Source organism: Amborella trichopoda, chromosome 3 (genome assembly GCF_054954075.1).
Source record: "Amborella trichopoda isolate Santa Cruz 75 chromosome 3, AtrichopodaSantaCruz75HAP2 v2.0, whole genome shotgun sequence".
NCBI lineage: Eukaryota > Viridiplantae > Streptophyta > Magnoliopsida > Amborellales > Amborellaceae > Amborella > Amborella trichopoda.
The window spans coordinates 36,908,811-36,925,484 of record NC_142338.1 but is presented as its reverse complement, the minus strand read 5'-3'; the positions used below and the strand labels follow the sequence as shown (position 1 = coordinate 36,925,484).

Here is a 16,674-nt window from a genome sequence, read left to right as displayed (position 1 = left end):
AGCTTGAGCAATGGAACTTCTATTTCTGGAATACACCTCTCTAACTTCTGTAACTGTGATTTGTTATCCTAACTATTCTTCTTAAAGTGAAGTGACTTCTAATTTATGCATTGTGTAGTAAACTGCTTTTCTTATTATACTGTTAGAATACTAAAAGGATTTCTAGAAGGCTTTCTCTTAATGTTCTGTGAATAAGTGTGCACTGCTTACTGTTATCACTGTTTAAATAGTTGGGATGCAATGGTGTAGATCTACTTACTGGGCTATCAGCTCATTCCATCTTATTTTCATGACTGTAGAGTGAAAGTCATAGTCTTTGAGCTGAAGCTAGAAAGCTGTGGGGTGCTCAGGTGTTTGAAGTTGAAGAACTACGTTCTGAAGCTTTCACAGTAGGTTTTAGTGGTCTTACCCCTTGGATGTTCTTTTGAACTTTGTATATTGGGCCATTAGTGCCTTGAAAAAAAAAAATTGTAAGAACTTTTGGATATCAGATATGATGGGAATGGCTGTACTTTTGGATATGATATCGGTCTTCATGTGTATATTTTAGTGTTTACTTTCATGATTTGCTTTCGATTCGGGGATTTCATGCTATTGAGCCACTCTCATCTGAGTGGCGTTTGCCACCTCACCTCACGTCACGTCAAGGAACAACCTGCACCTAGTCTGCCCTCACTATGGTCTGGGTAATCATACAGCAGCGGAGTGCTTTAGAAAGACCAGGGCCTACTTTTGGTGTGGCAAACCAAGCCATCTAGTCAAGGACTGTCCAGTCAGAGGACCAGAGGACTGATCGAGGGCTCAAGGATAGGTGTTCGCCCTGACAGAGCAAGAAGCCAAGGCATCAACCTCTGTTATTCGAGGTATGCTTTCTGTATGTGGAATTGAAGCAAGAGTTTTAATTGATCCTAGCTCTTCCCATTCATTTGTTCCACTGCATTTTGCATATCACTTGAATGTTAAGCTTGCACAACTTGATTGGACTTTGGTAGTATGTATGCTTATAGGAGAGTCAATAGAAACTGATATAGTGTATAAGCAGTGTGGTGTTGAAATTGAAGGGCATATGTTGCCTATAGATTTGATGCTTTTAGATGTTCAAGACTTTGATATTATTTTGGGTATGGACTGGTTGTCCACCTACTATGCCACAGTGAACTGCTTTGATAAGACAGTAAGCTCTAGGCACCAGAGCCAACCTGAACTGACGTTTAAGGGCATCAAGAATGTTTCTCCTTTGTATATCATCTCAGCTCTTCAGGCCTCTCGCATGTTGCCCCAAAGATATGTAGGATACTTGGCTTATGTGGTAGAAAACCAGGATGCTCAGTTTGAATTGGAAAAGATACCGGTGATGAGAGACTATCCATAGGTCTCTTCCCTAAAGAATTAACTTCTCTACCGCCGGTTTGGGAGATTGAGTTTGAAATAGAGGTGGTCCCTGGTACCACTCCTATTTCTAAAGCTCCATATAGGATGGACCCAGCTGAATTAACTGAATTGACAGAGCAATTGCAAGAATTATTGGATAAGGGGTTTATCCGACTTAGTGTATCACCATGGGGTGCACCAGTTCTCTTTGTTAAGAAGAAAGATGGGACCTTGAGACTATGCATTGATTATAGACAGTTTAATCAGGTCACGGTGAAAAATAAGTACCCATTTCCCAGAATTGATGACTATTTGATCAATTACAAGGGGCCCAAGTATTTTCTAAGATTGACCACCGGTCAGGGTATCATCAATTGCGGGATAAGGAAGAGGATATCTCCAAAACCGCATTTAAGACTCATTATGGCCACGAGTTCTTAGTCAAGCCTTTTGGGTTAACGAACGGCCTGTCTGTCTTCATGGATTTGATGAACAGAGTTTTTAGACCCATCTGGATAGCTTTGTAGTGGCCTTTATAGATGATATTTTGGTGTATTCTAGGAATCAAGAAGAGCATGAATGACATTAAGAGTGGTCCTTCGGACTCTATGGACAGAGAAGTTATATGCCAAGCTTAGTAAGAGTGAATTCTGGCTCTCAAAAAGCTTTCCTCGGGCAAGAAGGGGTTGCTGTTGATCCTTGCAAGATTGAGGTTGTGCTCAAGTGGGATAGACCAACAAATGTATTTGAGGTCCATAGTTTTCTAGGACTGGTAGGGTATTATAGACATTTTGTAGAGGGGTTCTCGAAGATAGCACTTCCCCTGACCCACCTAACCCAAAGAGAAGTAAAGTTTGTATGGTCGAATGACTGCAAGAAAAGTTTTCAGGAGTTGAAGAAAAGACTAACTACAACCCTGTTACTAACCTTGCTTGAGGGGAATGAAGATTTTATTGTTTATACTGATGCCTCGGATGAAGGACTAGATGTGTATTAATGCAACGAGGAAAGGTTATGGCCTATGCCTCCAACCAGTTAAAGCCATATCACAAAAATTATCCCACTCGTGATTTAGAGTTGTTGGCTGTGATTTTCGCTCAGAAACTTTGGAGGCATTATCTATATGGAGCCCAATTTAAAGTGTTCACCGACCATAAGAGTCTTAAGTACTTATTTTCTCAGAGAGAATTAAACATGAGACAAAGAAGATGGATGGATTTGCTCACTGATTATGATTGTACCACCAACTACCACCCGGGTAAGGCAAACACCGTGGCAGATGCCCTCGTCAGATGAATTGAAGCTGACTCAAAGATGGTTAGGCCTCTTCTTTTTGGCCTATAACCATCCTCTTTGGTGGTTTTGCTTCTTCTTCATGAGGAGAGAATTTCTTTGGTGGTTTTGCTTCTTCTTCATGAGGAGAGTATTTCATTTTGACCTGTAACCATCCTCTTGTCCTCTGGTGCAAGAGGTTTGTAACCTCCCTAATAATGGACTTTTGATTGTGGCTTGTAACTTTTCCTATTGCAATGAAAGAAAGGAATTTCCTTTAAGTTGGCTTAATGTTCCTCATCTTCATTTCTTTCTTTTTACCGCACGAGCCGAATTTTAGGGATATGTCAGGGATAGTACTTCTTTAAGTACCTCCCGTTGATAGGGGGCATCGCCTCTCCTCCATCCGAGTTTGCCAGTATTTAGGCCCCGTTTAGTGTGACCTTTTTAATTATGAATGGGCCTTCCCACTTGGGTTTGAACTTTCCTTTGCAGCCCCCATGCACGACAATCAGTCTCTTGACTGTTAAGACTAGATCTCCATGAGTGAATGAGCAAACATTGACAAATTTGTCAAAGGCTCTCTTCATTCTCCCTTGATTGAGATAGAGGTTCTGTCGGGCCTTTAGTCTGTTTTTGGTCAAGGGCATCCAATTCCTGATAACAGAGCTTGACCCTCTCGTCTTCGGTTAGCCCTTGATGTATAACGACACGGAGCGAAGGTATTTGAACTCCAAGGGGTAAAACCACCTCACCTTCATAGACCAAGGAATAGGGGGTAGAATTCGTAGCATTGCGAGTGGTGGTGCGATAGGCCCACAGAGACTCAAGCAGCTTCTCATGCAAATTCTTCCTTGACTTTGAAACTGACTTCTGAAGCACCCCGCACAGGGTTTTGTTGAACACCTCAGCTAAACCGTTGGCTTGAGGGTAGTACATGGTTGAGTATTTCCACTCGAAGTTGAACTAGTTGACTAGGTGATCAACGTGATGGCTTATGAACTGAGGGCCATTATCAGAGATTATTCAGTCCGGAACCCCAAACTGGTGTATGATGTGGTGGCGCATGAATTTGGCCACAGTGGTCCTTAGAACTTGCTTGAGGAGGATCGCTTCAGCCCACTTGGAAAAGTATTCTGTTGCAGTTAAAATGAAGGCATGACCCAAAGATGAAGGAGGGTCGATAAGTTCTACAATATCCATACCCCACTGGGAAAAGGGCCATGATGTTACTGTAGGATGGAGAGGCTCCGGCGGTTGATGAATGAGGCTTGAGTGCCTTTGGCACACTTGGCATCTCTTAGCATAGTTTTTGGCGTCGGCCACCAATGAAGGCCAATAATAGCCGAGTTTGCGTACGCGTTCGTAGAGCTTAGGGCTGAACTGATGCAGTCCGCAGATACCTGAATGCACTTCTTCGAGTACTTTGCTTGTTTCTTGTGTATCGGTGCATCTGAGGAGAATCCTATCAAATGATCAACAAAAAAGAACATCCCCATCGAGAAGGGTGTACTTGGTAGACATCTGTCGTATACCATTGCGTTCCGCCTGATCCTCAGGCAGCCTTCCATGCTTTATGAAATTCATGATAGGCTCCCTCCAGTCTTCTACATGCTCTACCTCTGAACACATCGGGACGAAGAATTCAGGCTCTTGCTTCTCGCCTTGGAGTCTTTTCCTCGAGAAATTTCATGCTCTGCCTTAGTGACATTCTTGACCGTGAGGAGTGCTCTGAACAGAGATCACGGGCATTTGGAAAAGATATCTCTGGCTTCATCTGCATCAACTTCAGTTCGACATGTCTCCATTTTGTGACTCAGACAAGTGTGGGCCTTGATGAAGAGAATTAAATGGTAGCCCGAGCTTTGAGAGCACATCGTCCTGCGAGTTTAGCCTCCTAAGGATATGGCTTAGAGAGAAACCATCGAACTAGGCCATGTAAGATTTGGCCATGTCATGATAAGGTTTGAGAGTATCCTTCCTAACGTCATAAATCCCTTTAAGCTGTCGGATGAGTAGCTCAAAGTAGCCGAAGATGTTTAGTTGTTCCAAGTCTAGTACTTGGGCGATCTCCAATCCGATTATGAGAGCTTGATAATCAGCTTCATTATGAGAAAATGCTTCTGCAATTGAGAAGGATAGAGGAATCATTCCACCGTCGAGAGCCATGAACACGACTCCGGCACCCCCTCTATCACAGTAAATGCTCTGTGGAAATACATCTCCCACGGTCGAGCTAGTACCGCACATAAAACTTCTTCATCTGGGAGATCACTTGACAGGGGAGATTGCAAAGGGACTGGGTGAGCCACGATAAAGTCTACTAGCGCTTGTCCTTTGACTGCCTTTTGTGGTACGTACATGATGTCGAACTCCATCAACAATAATGCCCACTTGGCCAGGCGTCCTGATAGGCATGGCCGGCTCATAAGGAACTGGACCGGGTCTGCCTTTGAGATTAGTTTGACCTCGTGACCGAGCAAGTAATGACAGAGTCTCTATACTGCAAAGATCAAGGCTAGGGACATCTTTCCGATGAGAGTATAATTCTTCTCGGCTCCTTGCATCCTGTGACCGAGATAATAGTATTTTGTTTCCTTCCCCCCATCATTGTTCTGTGCTAGGAGTGCCCCGAGTGACTCATCAAGGCCAGTCATGTATAGGATGAGAGGCCTTCCTAACACTGGCATAAAGAGCATTGGGGGATTCAACAAATATTCCTGGATGTCATCGAGTGCAGCCTGGCATGCCCCATCTCATATGAAGGGAGTGTCCTTCTTCAGCAGGTGTGAAAAGGGTTTGCATCGCTCTGAAAGGTTTGAGATGAACCTTCGAATGTAGGTGAGCTGTCCTAGGAGAGATCGTAGTTCATATAGGGTTGTAGGCGATGGCATATCTTGAATTGCCTTGATTTTGACGGGCTCGATATCGAGCCCACGGTACCTCATGATGAACCCTAAGAATTTTCCTGAGCATATGTCAAAGGCGCATTTCAAGGGGTTCATCTTGAGTTGGTGAAACCGCAACCATTCAAATACCTTTTTAAGGTCTTGTACATGAGCGTCCTTTGTTTCAGACTTCACCACCATGTCATCCACATAACACTCGACCTCCTTGTGGATCATATCCTTGAAGATGGTCGTCATGGATCGCTAGTACGTGGCACCAGCATTCTTCAACCCGAAAGGCATCACAGTGTAGCGAAATACACCTTTTGGGGTCAAGAACACAGTGGCCTCCTCCTCTTCTGGTGCCATTCTGATTTGATTATAACCAGAATATCCATCCATGAAGGAGAAGATTTAGCAATGAGCTGTGGAATCAACAAGCATCTCGGTGAACTGTAGGGGAAAGTCGTCCTTTGGGTAGGTGGTACTCAAGTCACGGAAGTCAACACTGACTCTGATTTTGCCATTCTTCTTCTAGACTGGGACAACATTCACTAGCCATCTCGAGTATTTGACTTCACGTATGAATCCAGCTTGCCAGAGCTTATTCACCTCAGCATCGATCTGCATCTCGAGGTCGAGTCTAAACCTTCTTGATTTCTGTTTTATGAGTTTGACTGTCGGATCAATACCGAGACAATGTACAACGACTTGAGGGTTTAGACCAGGCATCTCATGATAATGTTAGGTGAAGACGTCCCGGTTTGCCCTGAGGAGGGCAATATAACTTTATTTCTCTTCTAGGGACATTTTTGTCGAGATGAAAGTTGGCCATAGGTCGGCCTCATCCCTTAAGTTTATCTCTTCAAGCTCATCAGCTGTGGCCTAACCACCCTCTTCCCACTCTTCTAAAGCCTCTTGCAACTCTTCGTCTGGGGATTCAAGATGCTTCTCATCAATCTAGAGTGCAGAGATACACGATCTTGACATTTCTGTTTCTAGGAGGGGCCCATTGTGAGAAACGATTTCTGGTCCCTGGCCGAACCAAGCAATGAAAGGGTCGACTTCGAATGTGGAGTTCATGAATTTGTGTCTGGGGTCACATGGTACTTTACCCAAACTGGGTGACGCTTCATGAACTTGAATCATGTGACAGGCCTCATGGGAATAGGAGCTTGAGGATGGCTCTGTCTTAGCTTGGGTTGACAAGGCGTCGGCAACTGTCAAGAATCCAGTCGCATGGGTCAGCATCTCTCTTAAGCACTTTTGCTGCGGCCTGCTAAGGCTAGTGCCTCCGAGCTCTCTATTTAGAGTGTCGAAGTCTGGGCACTATCGAGCTGCACCTGTGGAAGAAATAGAAGAGGAGGGAGTAGAAGAAGAGTTAAAATTTTTCGGGCATCCTTTTATGTTGTCACCGGAATTGGATGTGTGCAGGGGGTGTTTTAAGTCTTGCCCCAGCTTTGACCATTGTGGGGTGCTTTTATTGTTGTCACTCATATTAGAAGACTCCCGAGCTGTTGATGACTCAAGTACATACATCTGATTGAACGGCAAGATAAGGCGAGCTTCGCCAGGGATGAAGTCCTGTAAGGTTGGCAGTGGAGGAACGGGCCAGAGAAACTCTTCCTCGACTTGTGGCTAAGGGAGATGATTCATTCGAAGAGCAAACCGTGGTGTCTGTCTCCTTTTGGATCCCTGAGGAAGGGTTTGGTTCACCCTATCGGGCTGATGAGTAGTCCTAGCTTGGTGGGCTGCCTCGCGCTTCAGGGATTTGAGCCTACTTCACCCATGGTAGACTTCCCAGGGGTGAGAGGTCGAGGGCTTTGAAGGGTCCGGTGTATGCTCAAAAGGGACTTGTAGCGGGATTTCCTCTTGGAAATGCTCTGAGACAATGGCACAAATAATGTGGCCTTCTCGTACCTTCTAAGTGACTATAGCTTCGAACCCGGAGCATTCCTTTAACTCGTGACCCCATACTTGGTGATATGGGCACCATAGGATTTTCGTACCCTAGGCATGGTGCTCCGGTTGCCTGACAGGTTTGGGAGTGACAAGACCCTGTTGAAGCATTGTCTCGAAGAGGGCCTACAGAGAGTCTAGCTCAGCACTTCCCGAGGCTTGCGTCCGTAGTTGTTATTGCACTGGTGGAAGAGGGACTTGAGGGCATCCTTCTGGGTTACCATGAGCTTCCTGACATTGTTGTATCTTCTTTGCTAAGAGTTCGTGGAAGCCAGTGCATTCGCTCACGTCATGGCCTCGTATCAGGTGATACGAGCATCAGAGGTTCTCGGTTCCTAGGGGCAAGAACTTGGGCAGCCTTGTCGGCTTTGGCGTGATGTGTCCCTCTTCAAGCATTATGAAAAATAGTGCACGGAGGATAGTTGGTGTGCAGTTATCTTCTTGTATTGTCACTATGTGAGAAGCCTTAGTTGCCTCGAATGCTTTCTTTAACTCTTCGAGCTTTATCTGACCCTTGTTAATAAGGGCTTCGATAGTGTCGTTGAGCTTATAGGAATCCTGAGTGGGGTGGCCTACTTTCCTGTGGTAGGCATAGTACCTTTCGTGTGTCTCCGGTCCAGCTTGTTCTGGAGGGCTGACCTCCGACAGCTAGATCATGTTTTGCTCCAATAGTAGTCGAAGCAGTGCAGGAGTCCAGCCCTTATCGAAGGGGTACACCTTATTCTAGTGTTGGGTCCAGATGTCACTTCGCTTTATGTTTTTGAGAGGTAGGATCTTGTTGTAGGACTGCTGCTTGCCCCCGGCTTGAGGCATTTGTGCCTTGGAGAGGTCCAGGGTTTGAGGGGGAGCTTTGTTAGTGTCAGTCACAGTGACGGCCGCACTGATCACTGCTTTTTGGTGGTTTCCCCGATTGTTGGAGCGGGAGTTCAAACAAGTGGGTTGCTTATGAGAACCATCATGGTGCTTGGATAGCCCTCAATACAAACTGCTTTAGAGATGAGCTCTGACATGGAGGGTGGATTGGATACCTCGACATGCAATGCGATCTCGGGAAGCATGTTCTGTATGCAGATCTGGACAGCTTCTTTTTCAGCCATGGGAGTAGCATGAAACGTTGTTAGCTCTCTCCATCGAGCGATGAACTTGTAAACTGGCTCACCAGGGTCTTGAGTCCGAGTGAGGAGGTCGATGGTTGCTACATTACTTTGGACTTCGTAGAAGCGTTGGTAAAATAGCTACCCCATTTATTGCCAGGTGTGCACGAAGTTTGGAGGCAACTGAGCATAGCACTAGAAGGCTGGCCCTTCGAGGGTCTCCACGAATTGACTGAGGAGGAGTCACCAATCGGTTGGCATCTCTCAACAAGCCTCATGGAAGGGACCAATATGCTGGTGCGGGTACGTAGTACCGTTGAATAGGGGGAGCTTCCCCTTTTGGTAGTTCGAGGCAAACCACACCTGGTCGATGTAAGCGGGGTATGCCTTCTGGTAGAGTGGCGACTCTTGCATGCCTGAGACCTTGTTCTTAAGGCTATGGGCCACCATGGCATCTATGTCGGTCTAGGAAACCCAGCGAGAAGGAGAGCTATCTTGGGAGACCGGTGGGGGAGATTGCTTGGGAACTGTGTCTTCGCCAGATGCGGAATCGGTCTCATGATGAGAAGAAGCGGACCTGGAGGCTTCTAAACATTCCATCTTTTCGAGGATGGACTGCATCATTATCTCGAATCTGTTCATCCGCACTTCTTGGGCATTGTCCAGCTCATTAATCACCATGACACTGACCGTTTCTTCTGGAAGGTCAAAGCCGGATGGAGTAATGGATGGCCGCAGTTGGCAAGTCATGTGTGGTAAGTTGGTCTGCAAGGGATCAACATGCCCCGACTGGACTCGAGCCTTATACGCTGACCTTGTGAGGACCGGTTCTCGATGGTCTTGGGATCATGGCTTTTGGGCAGTGATCACCAAGCATTAATCTTGGGCTGGCTCGGGCTCTGGGTTCCACAAAGGGAAGAATGGATTACGAGGCAAGAGCTCACCAAAGTTGGTAACCTCAACTACGTTGGGGGTTTATTTGGTTAGAATCTGCAAACCTTTCTTTTGCTTGCTCTTGAGGCGGCTATGGACCCCACTCCAGAACTGAGCTTGAGGCTTAGACTGCCTCGCTTTTATTGAGCATGCGAGGGCCGTGTCTCTTAGCTGAAGCAAAGAATGGGGTCCAAGGACTGAGGGCAACCTGGGTTGCTGCCTTAGAGGCTGGAGGCCCCTGTCTGACATCTGGTCGTTACCCCGAATTCCTTTGTGGGGACCGGGGCTCAAGATGGTACTCTTAGGGAAGACCTTTGAATACTAGGCCTCGAGGTGCTTGCCTGGTGAGAGAGGAGTGACAGAAGTAGGAGCTGGTTTATGACTTAGCCTGATTCGGGGTCAGGACGGAACCTACAAAGTCGGTGTGTGCACACCTTTAGGATTAGTTGTCTGGGTGACTTCAGGCTCAGCCCGGGTTTTCTCAACTGGTTCGACCTTAGGAGGTTGAGACCCACGAGCTTGTGTCTGTGATGATTCAGGTAGAAGCCCATTTATCACAAGGTGAAGCTATGTGTGGTGAGAGGGAGGACAAAGTGGTCGACCCTCATGTGCTTGAGTTTATGCCGAACTGGCATTGCCCTGAGCTGTGGGATGCAGGGCGCACGCAGGATTTGACTCGAGAAGGCCTAGCCTTGAACGCAAGTTCGAGGCAGCACGAAGGTTGTCCCAAGGTGTGGCTCGAGTGGTTGGACCACGAGCTCTTAGGTGTTTGAGTGGGGTGGAGACCCAAGGATTTCGGCCTCCATGTGCCGAGCCTCCAGGTGTAGAGGTTCGCAGTAGTGAAGGAGTTCGAGGGGCAGCCTTGCGGCGACCCTCATAAGTGATGGCAACTTGATCGCCTTTTGTGAGAGTCGATAGGGCAGCCTTCTAGCATACCCCAACAATATGACTGGTAACGAACTTGCCAGTAGTAGAGTGTGTGCTGTGTGCAGTAGCAGATGTGCTACCAATGGATTCATGGAGTCAGGGACCTTTATGTCCCTGTTCTCACCACCCAAGAAAGAAGCTGGAAGCCGGACAGTGAGTCCCAACTCAGGAGGAGTGTAGGGATGGAAGCATGCGCGATTCGCATCTCTGGGATAGTCGTGAGTGCGGGGATAAGAAAGTGCCTGACTCGGATGAACGGGTTGAATAACCTAGGTGCCATAGAAAGTAGTGTAGAAAGTAAAAGATGATACTAATCAAACAATAGCGAACCGACAAAGGGGTAATAAGTCCCCAGTGGAGTCGCCAAGCTGGTTAGGTGCCTCGATCTTGCCCTCCGGATCTATATGATCTGGCGGCATATATCTCATGTTTCTAGTTAACCCTGGATTTGAGATCGCTCTCTCAGGAACCTTGTTCAAGAGCAAGGGCAGGTATATCAACCGATGAGAGAGGAATTTAAGATGGGTTCGAGACTTACACGGGTTGACTCACGTGGGTGCCCTCTTAGATCACGAAGAAACCCCCCCAGCTGTTTTAATTGGTTCGGAAACGCCTCCCTTGAATTGTGATCACCTTGTTTTCTGCACAACACTATTATGGTTAACTTGCAAGATAAGTGGGCCAAAAGGCCCACCCTTATTTTAGGGCAGTGCACATTCGTATGGCGAAGAATGTGAGGAGTTAGAGTGATGAAGTGGAAAGTTCAAATAAAGATAGAAAAGATAAGAGAACTTGATGAAGAGGCGAGACCAGTGTGACAGCTGGAAAGTTACCGACTCGGGAGTGCTACCAAGATGGGCATGGTACTTGGGACTAGAGCAACAGTAATACTACTCGAAACCGAGGGCGATATGCTAGTGTTAGGCCAAGTCTACCCTTAGTCAAGTGATAAGAGAAAAGAAAGAAAAGAAGAAAAGGGAACGAAGAGAGAGGAAGCGAAACAACGAAGGGGGGGAAGAATCCAGACGGCTGTAGGCCTCGCCGTTAGCATCATAAGAAGACATTGCATTTGTTGCGGGAGGAGATGGCTTCTGGTGAGGCTCACGACGATAGCTCTCCATGAGGCACACGGCGCTAGACGTGGGACACGAGAGAAAACCGTGGTCGACAAGAAGCATTGCCGTTGGCAACACGAGAAGGCCAGATGTCTCTTGCGGACGGCGATAGCTTCTGGCAAGGCGCACGGCAATAACTTCTCATGTGTCACGCGGCGATTACCTCTCATGGAGTGCACGACGATAGGCGTGGGTCACAAGGGAAGCTTGCACATGGCGATAGACTCGGAGAGGCGCAGAAGGAGCCTGCGCGTGGCGATAGGCACCGAGCGAATGGAAGAAGATTGTGCCTCGACTCATCATCCCTAGTGGAGTTAGGTGTATGCCAAAAAGGTCATGCTCACCCCTTCAATCCCCTGTGGGTCTGTTTTGCACCAACATCCCCAGTAGGAGTCACATCCGTACTCCAGCCCATTATCCCCATGGAGTTTGGTGTCATTCTTATCTTTTCAATCCCCAATGGGGTTGCATCTGTGCTCTGGCCTGCCATTCTCAGCAAAGTTACATGCATACCATTACTCATTATCCCCGGGGAGCCACACTTGGCCTCCTTGCTCGTGTATAGCCTCAACTATCTTTATCCCCAGGGAGTCAGATTGCTATCCATGAACCTATTCTCCATACAGCTTCGCCTACATGGCGACCCACACAATGGTCCATGCTGCATGACCCTAAACTGCACAGCCGCGGTCCATGCTGCATGATCTTAAACTGCACAACCGTGGTCCATGCTGCACGACCTTATACTACACAACCGTGGTCCGTGCTGCATGACCTTAAATTGCACAGCCGTGGTCCATGTGGCATGACTTTAAGCTGCATAGCCATGGTCCAAACTATACGACCTTAAACTGTAGCGGAGGTCTAGTTGCACGACCTTAACTGCCTGATCCTAGCCACATGACTTTAAACTGCATAGCCATGGTCCAAACTAGATGACCTTAAACCGTAGTGGAGGTCTAATTGCAAGACCTTAAATTGCCTAGTCTTAGCTACATAACTTTAACTACATAGCCACGGTCCAAGCTATATGACCTTAAACCATAGTGTACGTCCTGTCCACATGACGTTAAACTGTTTTGCTCAGGTCTCGGAGGCATGACCTTAAAGACGCCCCCACATACACGCACACCCCTTTACGTGCATTTTCATGCATGCTTTCCCTAACCAACCCATTCGTGTGCACACACCACCTTCATTTCTTCCCCAGTGAACTCATTCACTTCACTATCACCATTCATCATTCCCCAATGAGTCTCACCCATGCTCACAAAATGACGAACCATCTCGCCATCCATACTCTTCATCAGCTAGTGGGTCACCATTTTTCACCCACCATTTATACACCTTCCATATTTCATAGGTAACCTCGTGCCATCTCCTCGAAGTGAGTGAAGACCATCACCATACTCACTCCATGGCCTCCAACGACTGCCATTCATCACCACTATGGACTAGTTGAATGACCCTAAACCATAATGCACGTCCTAGCCACATGACATTAAAAGGCTTCGCACATGTCTCGAAGGCATGACCCTAAACACCCCTTCACAAAAAACGGGCATGGTGTACACCTAGATAAGGGAACACCATGAGTAAAAATGACGGATGGACATGGTCACGAAATCATGAGTAAAAACGTATCGTAAAAACAAAAACCCAGGCATGATGAAAACCCCAAAAGGGCTTCGTGAGAAAAAATGGATGTAAAGGGTAGACATGGCCACGAGGTCATGGGTAAAAGAGCCCAAAAATAAAGGAAGTCGACGAAAACCGTCTCTACGGCACCACTTCCCCAGTCCCGGTGAAAACCAACAAAAGGGCACCTGGACCAACAAAAAGCAGGATGACGAAGCACCATAGCCTCAGCCGACACTCAACTGCCAAATAGTCTTAATCATGGCTAATGAGGTCTATGCAAAATCCTCAACTGTTAGCATCCAATCACAACGGAAAATGGCTCATCCAGGTGTGAGATCCTCATAAGATCTCCCACACTTCTACTCCAAAAACAAAGAGAGTCCTCAAGGGTGAGGACGATGACCAAACGATCCCTCCAAAATACTAAAAATCCCCACAAAGACCAGAAACTGATAAAGCCATGGCCTAACCTGCCAGAGACTTCAGGGTGATGTCTAGCCATGAGATCGCCTCGTCAAAATTCCCTCTAATTGATAGGCCCTGATCTTCGGGATAGGTTAGAAGCCCCCGACTAGACCTTGCTGAATGGGACCTACAGAGATATCCTTATCAACAAAAACAAACCTAGTGTAGCAGCAAATAATGCCGGCCAAAGGTTCATGTCACTTAATCCAAATAGGCCCGATTCTGACCAATGAGGTCCCTACAAAATCCTCAAGGTGTCAGAATTACAAATAATTCCTCAAGGGTGAGGACTTCGACAGATCCTTCTAAAGTGTCTTCTCCCCCTAACGTCTCCACAGATGGACTTGTACAGTGCATCCAAACGTCTGAGCATCCTAATTACAGCATTGCATGGACCTCCTCGGCGTTCACATAGTCCTATGGCTAGCCAGGGGAAATTTTCCAAATGATTGTACTTCTCGCTTCTTTCGAAGCACAACATTCGGCGGGGCATGCTGTTGGAAGTCATTTTTCATCATCATGGGTCCCCGGTCGATAAAGCCTAACAAATAGTGGAAATTTTGATAGTCTCATAATGTCCCCAGAACTGGTCAAGATTTTCATGAGGACTCTCAAAAGTCTTTTGCCATGTTTAGTCGTAATCCGGCATGTCTAAGGCAGTGCAGACTGAGAAATAGTTCCTGCAGAATGAGCCTCTCGCAACCTGAAACGGACCCCTATAACTAGAGCTATATTTTTGGTGTTTCAATTTGTTGTGGGACCATTGCCATTGGATCTGGCACGGTTGAAAATCTCCACGGGTCAAATTTTAGCTTGAACGGACACTCCAGGAAGACGTCATAAGCAAACAAGCGAAACAGGAGGAGCTACACGCTATTCCCGTGCGGCCACCCTATAACTCAACTCCATTGAAGGGGCAGTCATGAACAGTGAATTTCAATGCTTATATCTCCCTCGTTCGAGATCAGATCACCCTCAAATTTGGTGAGCTTGTTCATCTCGTCAAGAAGAGCGTTTCGATATGTGTCACTCTCTATGATGACGTCCAAGCGCGAAGAAAGGCTAGAGAGAAGTTGCTGATCCGTGAAGAAAGTGCAGAAAAATCAATAGCATCGGGTCTTGCTCGAGCGGCCAAATCACGTCGCCAGCGAGCCCGACCGATGTGAAACTAGTTCCATCCCGTACGTAAGGTCCATGGCCATCACTGATCTGAACCTCAAGTATGATGAACGGTCGGATTTCGCACACGAAGCTGACGAAGTGACTATAAATTCCGTCATTGAAATTCCAGATTTCGGCCAAAACTCCAAACTTGCAAAACCTTCGTCCGGGCACGAAATGGAGCTGTGTTTGTTGCCCCGCGATCGTGACAGCATGCCCAGAATCGCAGAGAAACATCAAGGAACGAGCACACTATCGATTCGAAGTTTCAAGATTCATCCAAATTTCAAATTGCATGATCATGCCCAAAAAACACGATCCACGACTCGAAGTTGGTATCAAATTGATAGCCATGCCAAGCCCTATAAGAAAGGAATCATATTTTGATCAAACAGGTATCAGAACAACCCCAGATCATCCATAATAAATCACTCACGTTCTAGGGCAGTACATGGACTATTTTGAAATTTCACAAATTTTTAAGAACGGGCAAATTTGTCATTTTGCACCCTATTTTCAAATTTCTTTTAATTAAGTTAAATCTTAATTTCCAACAATTAGGTTTAATTTTGATCAATTTACCTATGTTTGAGTACACTTTTAGATTTACTACGTATTTTCATTGTACGCAGACCATTCGCTTGTGTAATAAAATTTTTATCTTGCCTATTGTTGGATCATGTTGGGAGAGATAAGAAAGAGAAAAACTTTTGGGTCGGTACCCCTAGGCTCGTCTCTTCTCTTTTTTTTTCTTTCTTTCTATTTCTCATTTTCTCACCTCTTTCACAGACGGCGAAAGCCTATTACCTCACTCTTTTTTCCTCTCATCTTCTCTCATTCTTTCTCATTTTTTTTTTGCACACCCTCGGGCTTACCTGCCCATTCTTTTTCTGGTAGTCCCTTAAGTTCGTTTCCTTTCTCTTCTTTTTCTTACCCCTTCACCAGCATCCTTTCTTTGGTGCACCCTCGGGGTGACTCCCTCTCTCTCACATCCCATGGTCCCATGAGACCACCATGCCTCAAATCCTTCTGCCCCTAATGCTGCGGGAACCTCTACCAATCGACGCGCGAACATCTTGCCTATGGTCGTGCGCACAACATACCCCATCACCGTCTCATGCGCACCATCTTCCCCATCGCTGTCCCGTGCACCCGTCCAACCTATCCCCGCCTCGTGCACCCGTCTAACCTATCGCCGTGCGCGCAACAAACACCATTGCCGTCTGCCCTAACCGCACGCGAGTTCCTCCATCTCCTTCACCTCCCAACAGCAGCAGCCGCCATCTCACGGCTCTCACTCTCTCGCTAACCCCTCTGCTGCTCTCCCGTGCTCTCTTCTCCTACCATTCCGTTCCTCCTTCTTCCTCCACCCAAAATTCAACCCCCACTTTGTGACCACTTCAACCAGCTTTGCTTCTCTCTTCCATCAACGAGCTTCACCTCTCTCATTCACGTGCTTCAATCCCCCACTAGCTACCATCGCTCTCTTTCTTCACCATCTCCCTCTGCCTTTCTCTTCCAGCCACCACCTCACTCTCCGCCATCCCAAACTACAACTGTAATCTTCGACCGCCATTTAAGCCACGGCTCACACCAGCCATCTGCTGATCTCCCTCATCTCTCATTCCCTGCTGTTTCCTTCGTCCCAGCCACACGCCTGCCTCCACCCTGTTGCAACTCATCACTACCACGCCCTCTCTCTAACTCTTTACATGCAGGCAACAACCTCTGCTACCAATCCTCCTCTTTTTTACCTGTAAGCCCCAACGTTGCTGCTCCCATTTCCACCATCTGGCTGCTCCATCTCTCTCCGCAACCTGCCCACCTCCGACTAGCAGCCAACCACCT

General features: G+C 46.9%; 2 protein-coding genes across 2 annotated transcripts; one reads left to right on the top strand and one right to left on the bottom strand.

The window, feature by feature from the left end:
* The first annotated feature begins 865 nt into the window (after positions 1-865).
* LOC148782864 (uncharacterized) lies at positions 866-1,372 on the top strand. The gene has a single exon (XM_088860394.1). The coding sequence runs from the start codon at positions 866-868 to the stop codon at positions 1,370-1,372; it is 507 nt and encodes a 168-aa protein (XP_088716520.1).
* Positions 1,373-3,216: 1,844 nt separating this feature from the next.
* LOC148782863 (uncharacterized) lies at positions 3,217-3,582 on the bottom strand. The gene has a single exon (XM_088860393.1). The coding sequence runs from the start codon at positions 3,580-3,582 to the stop codon at positions 3,217-3,219; it is 366 nt and encodes a 121-aa protein (XP_088716519.1).
* Between the last annotated feature and the right edge of the window lie 13,092 nt (positions 3,583-16,674).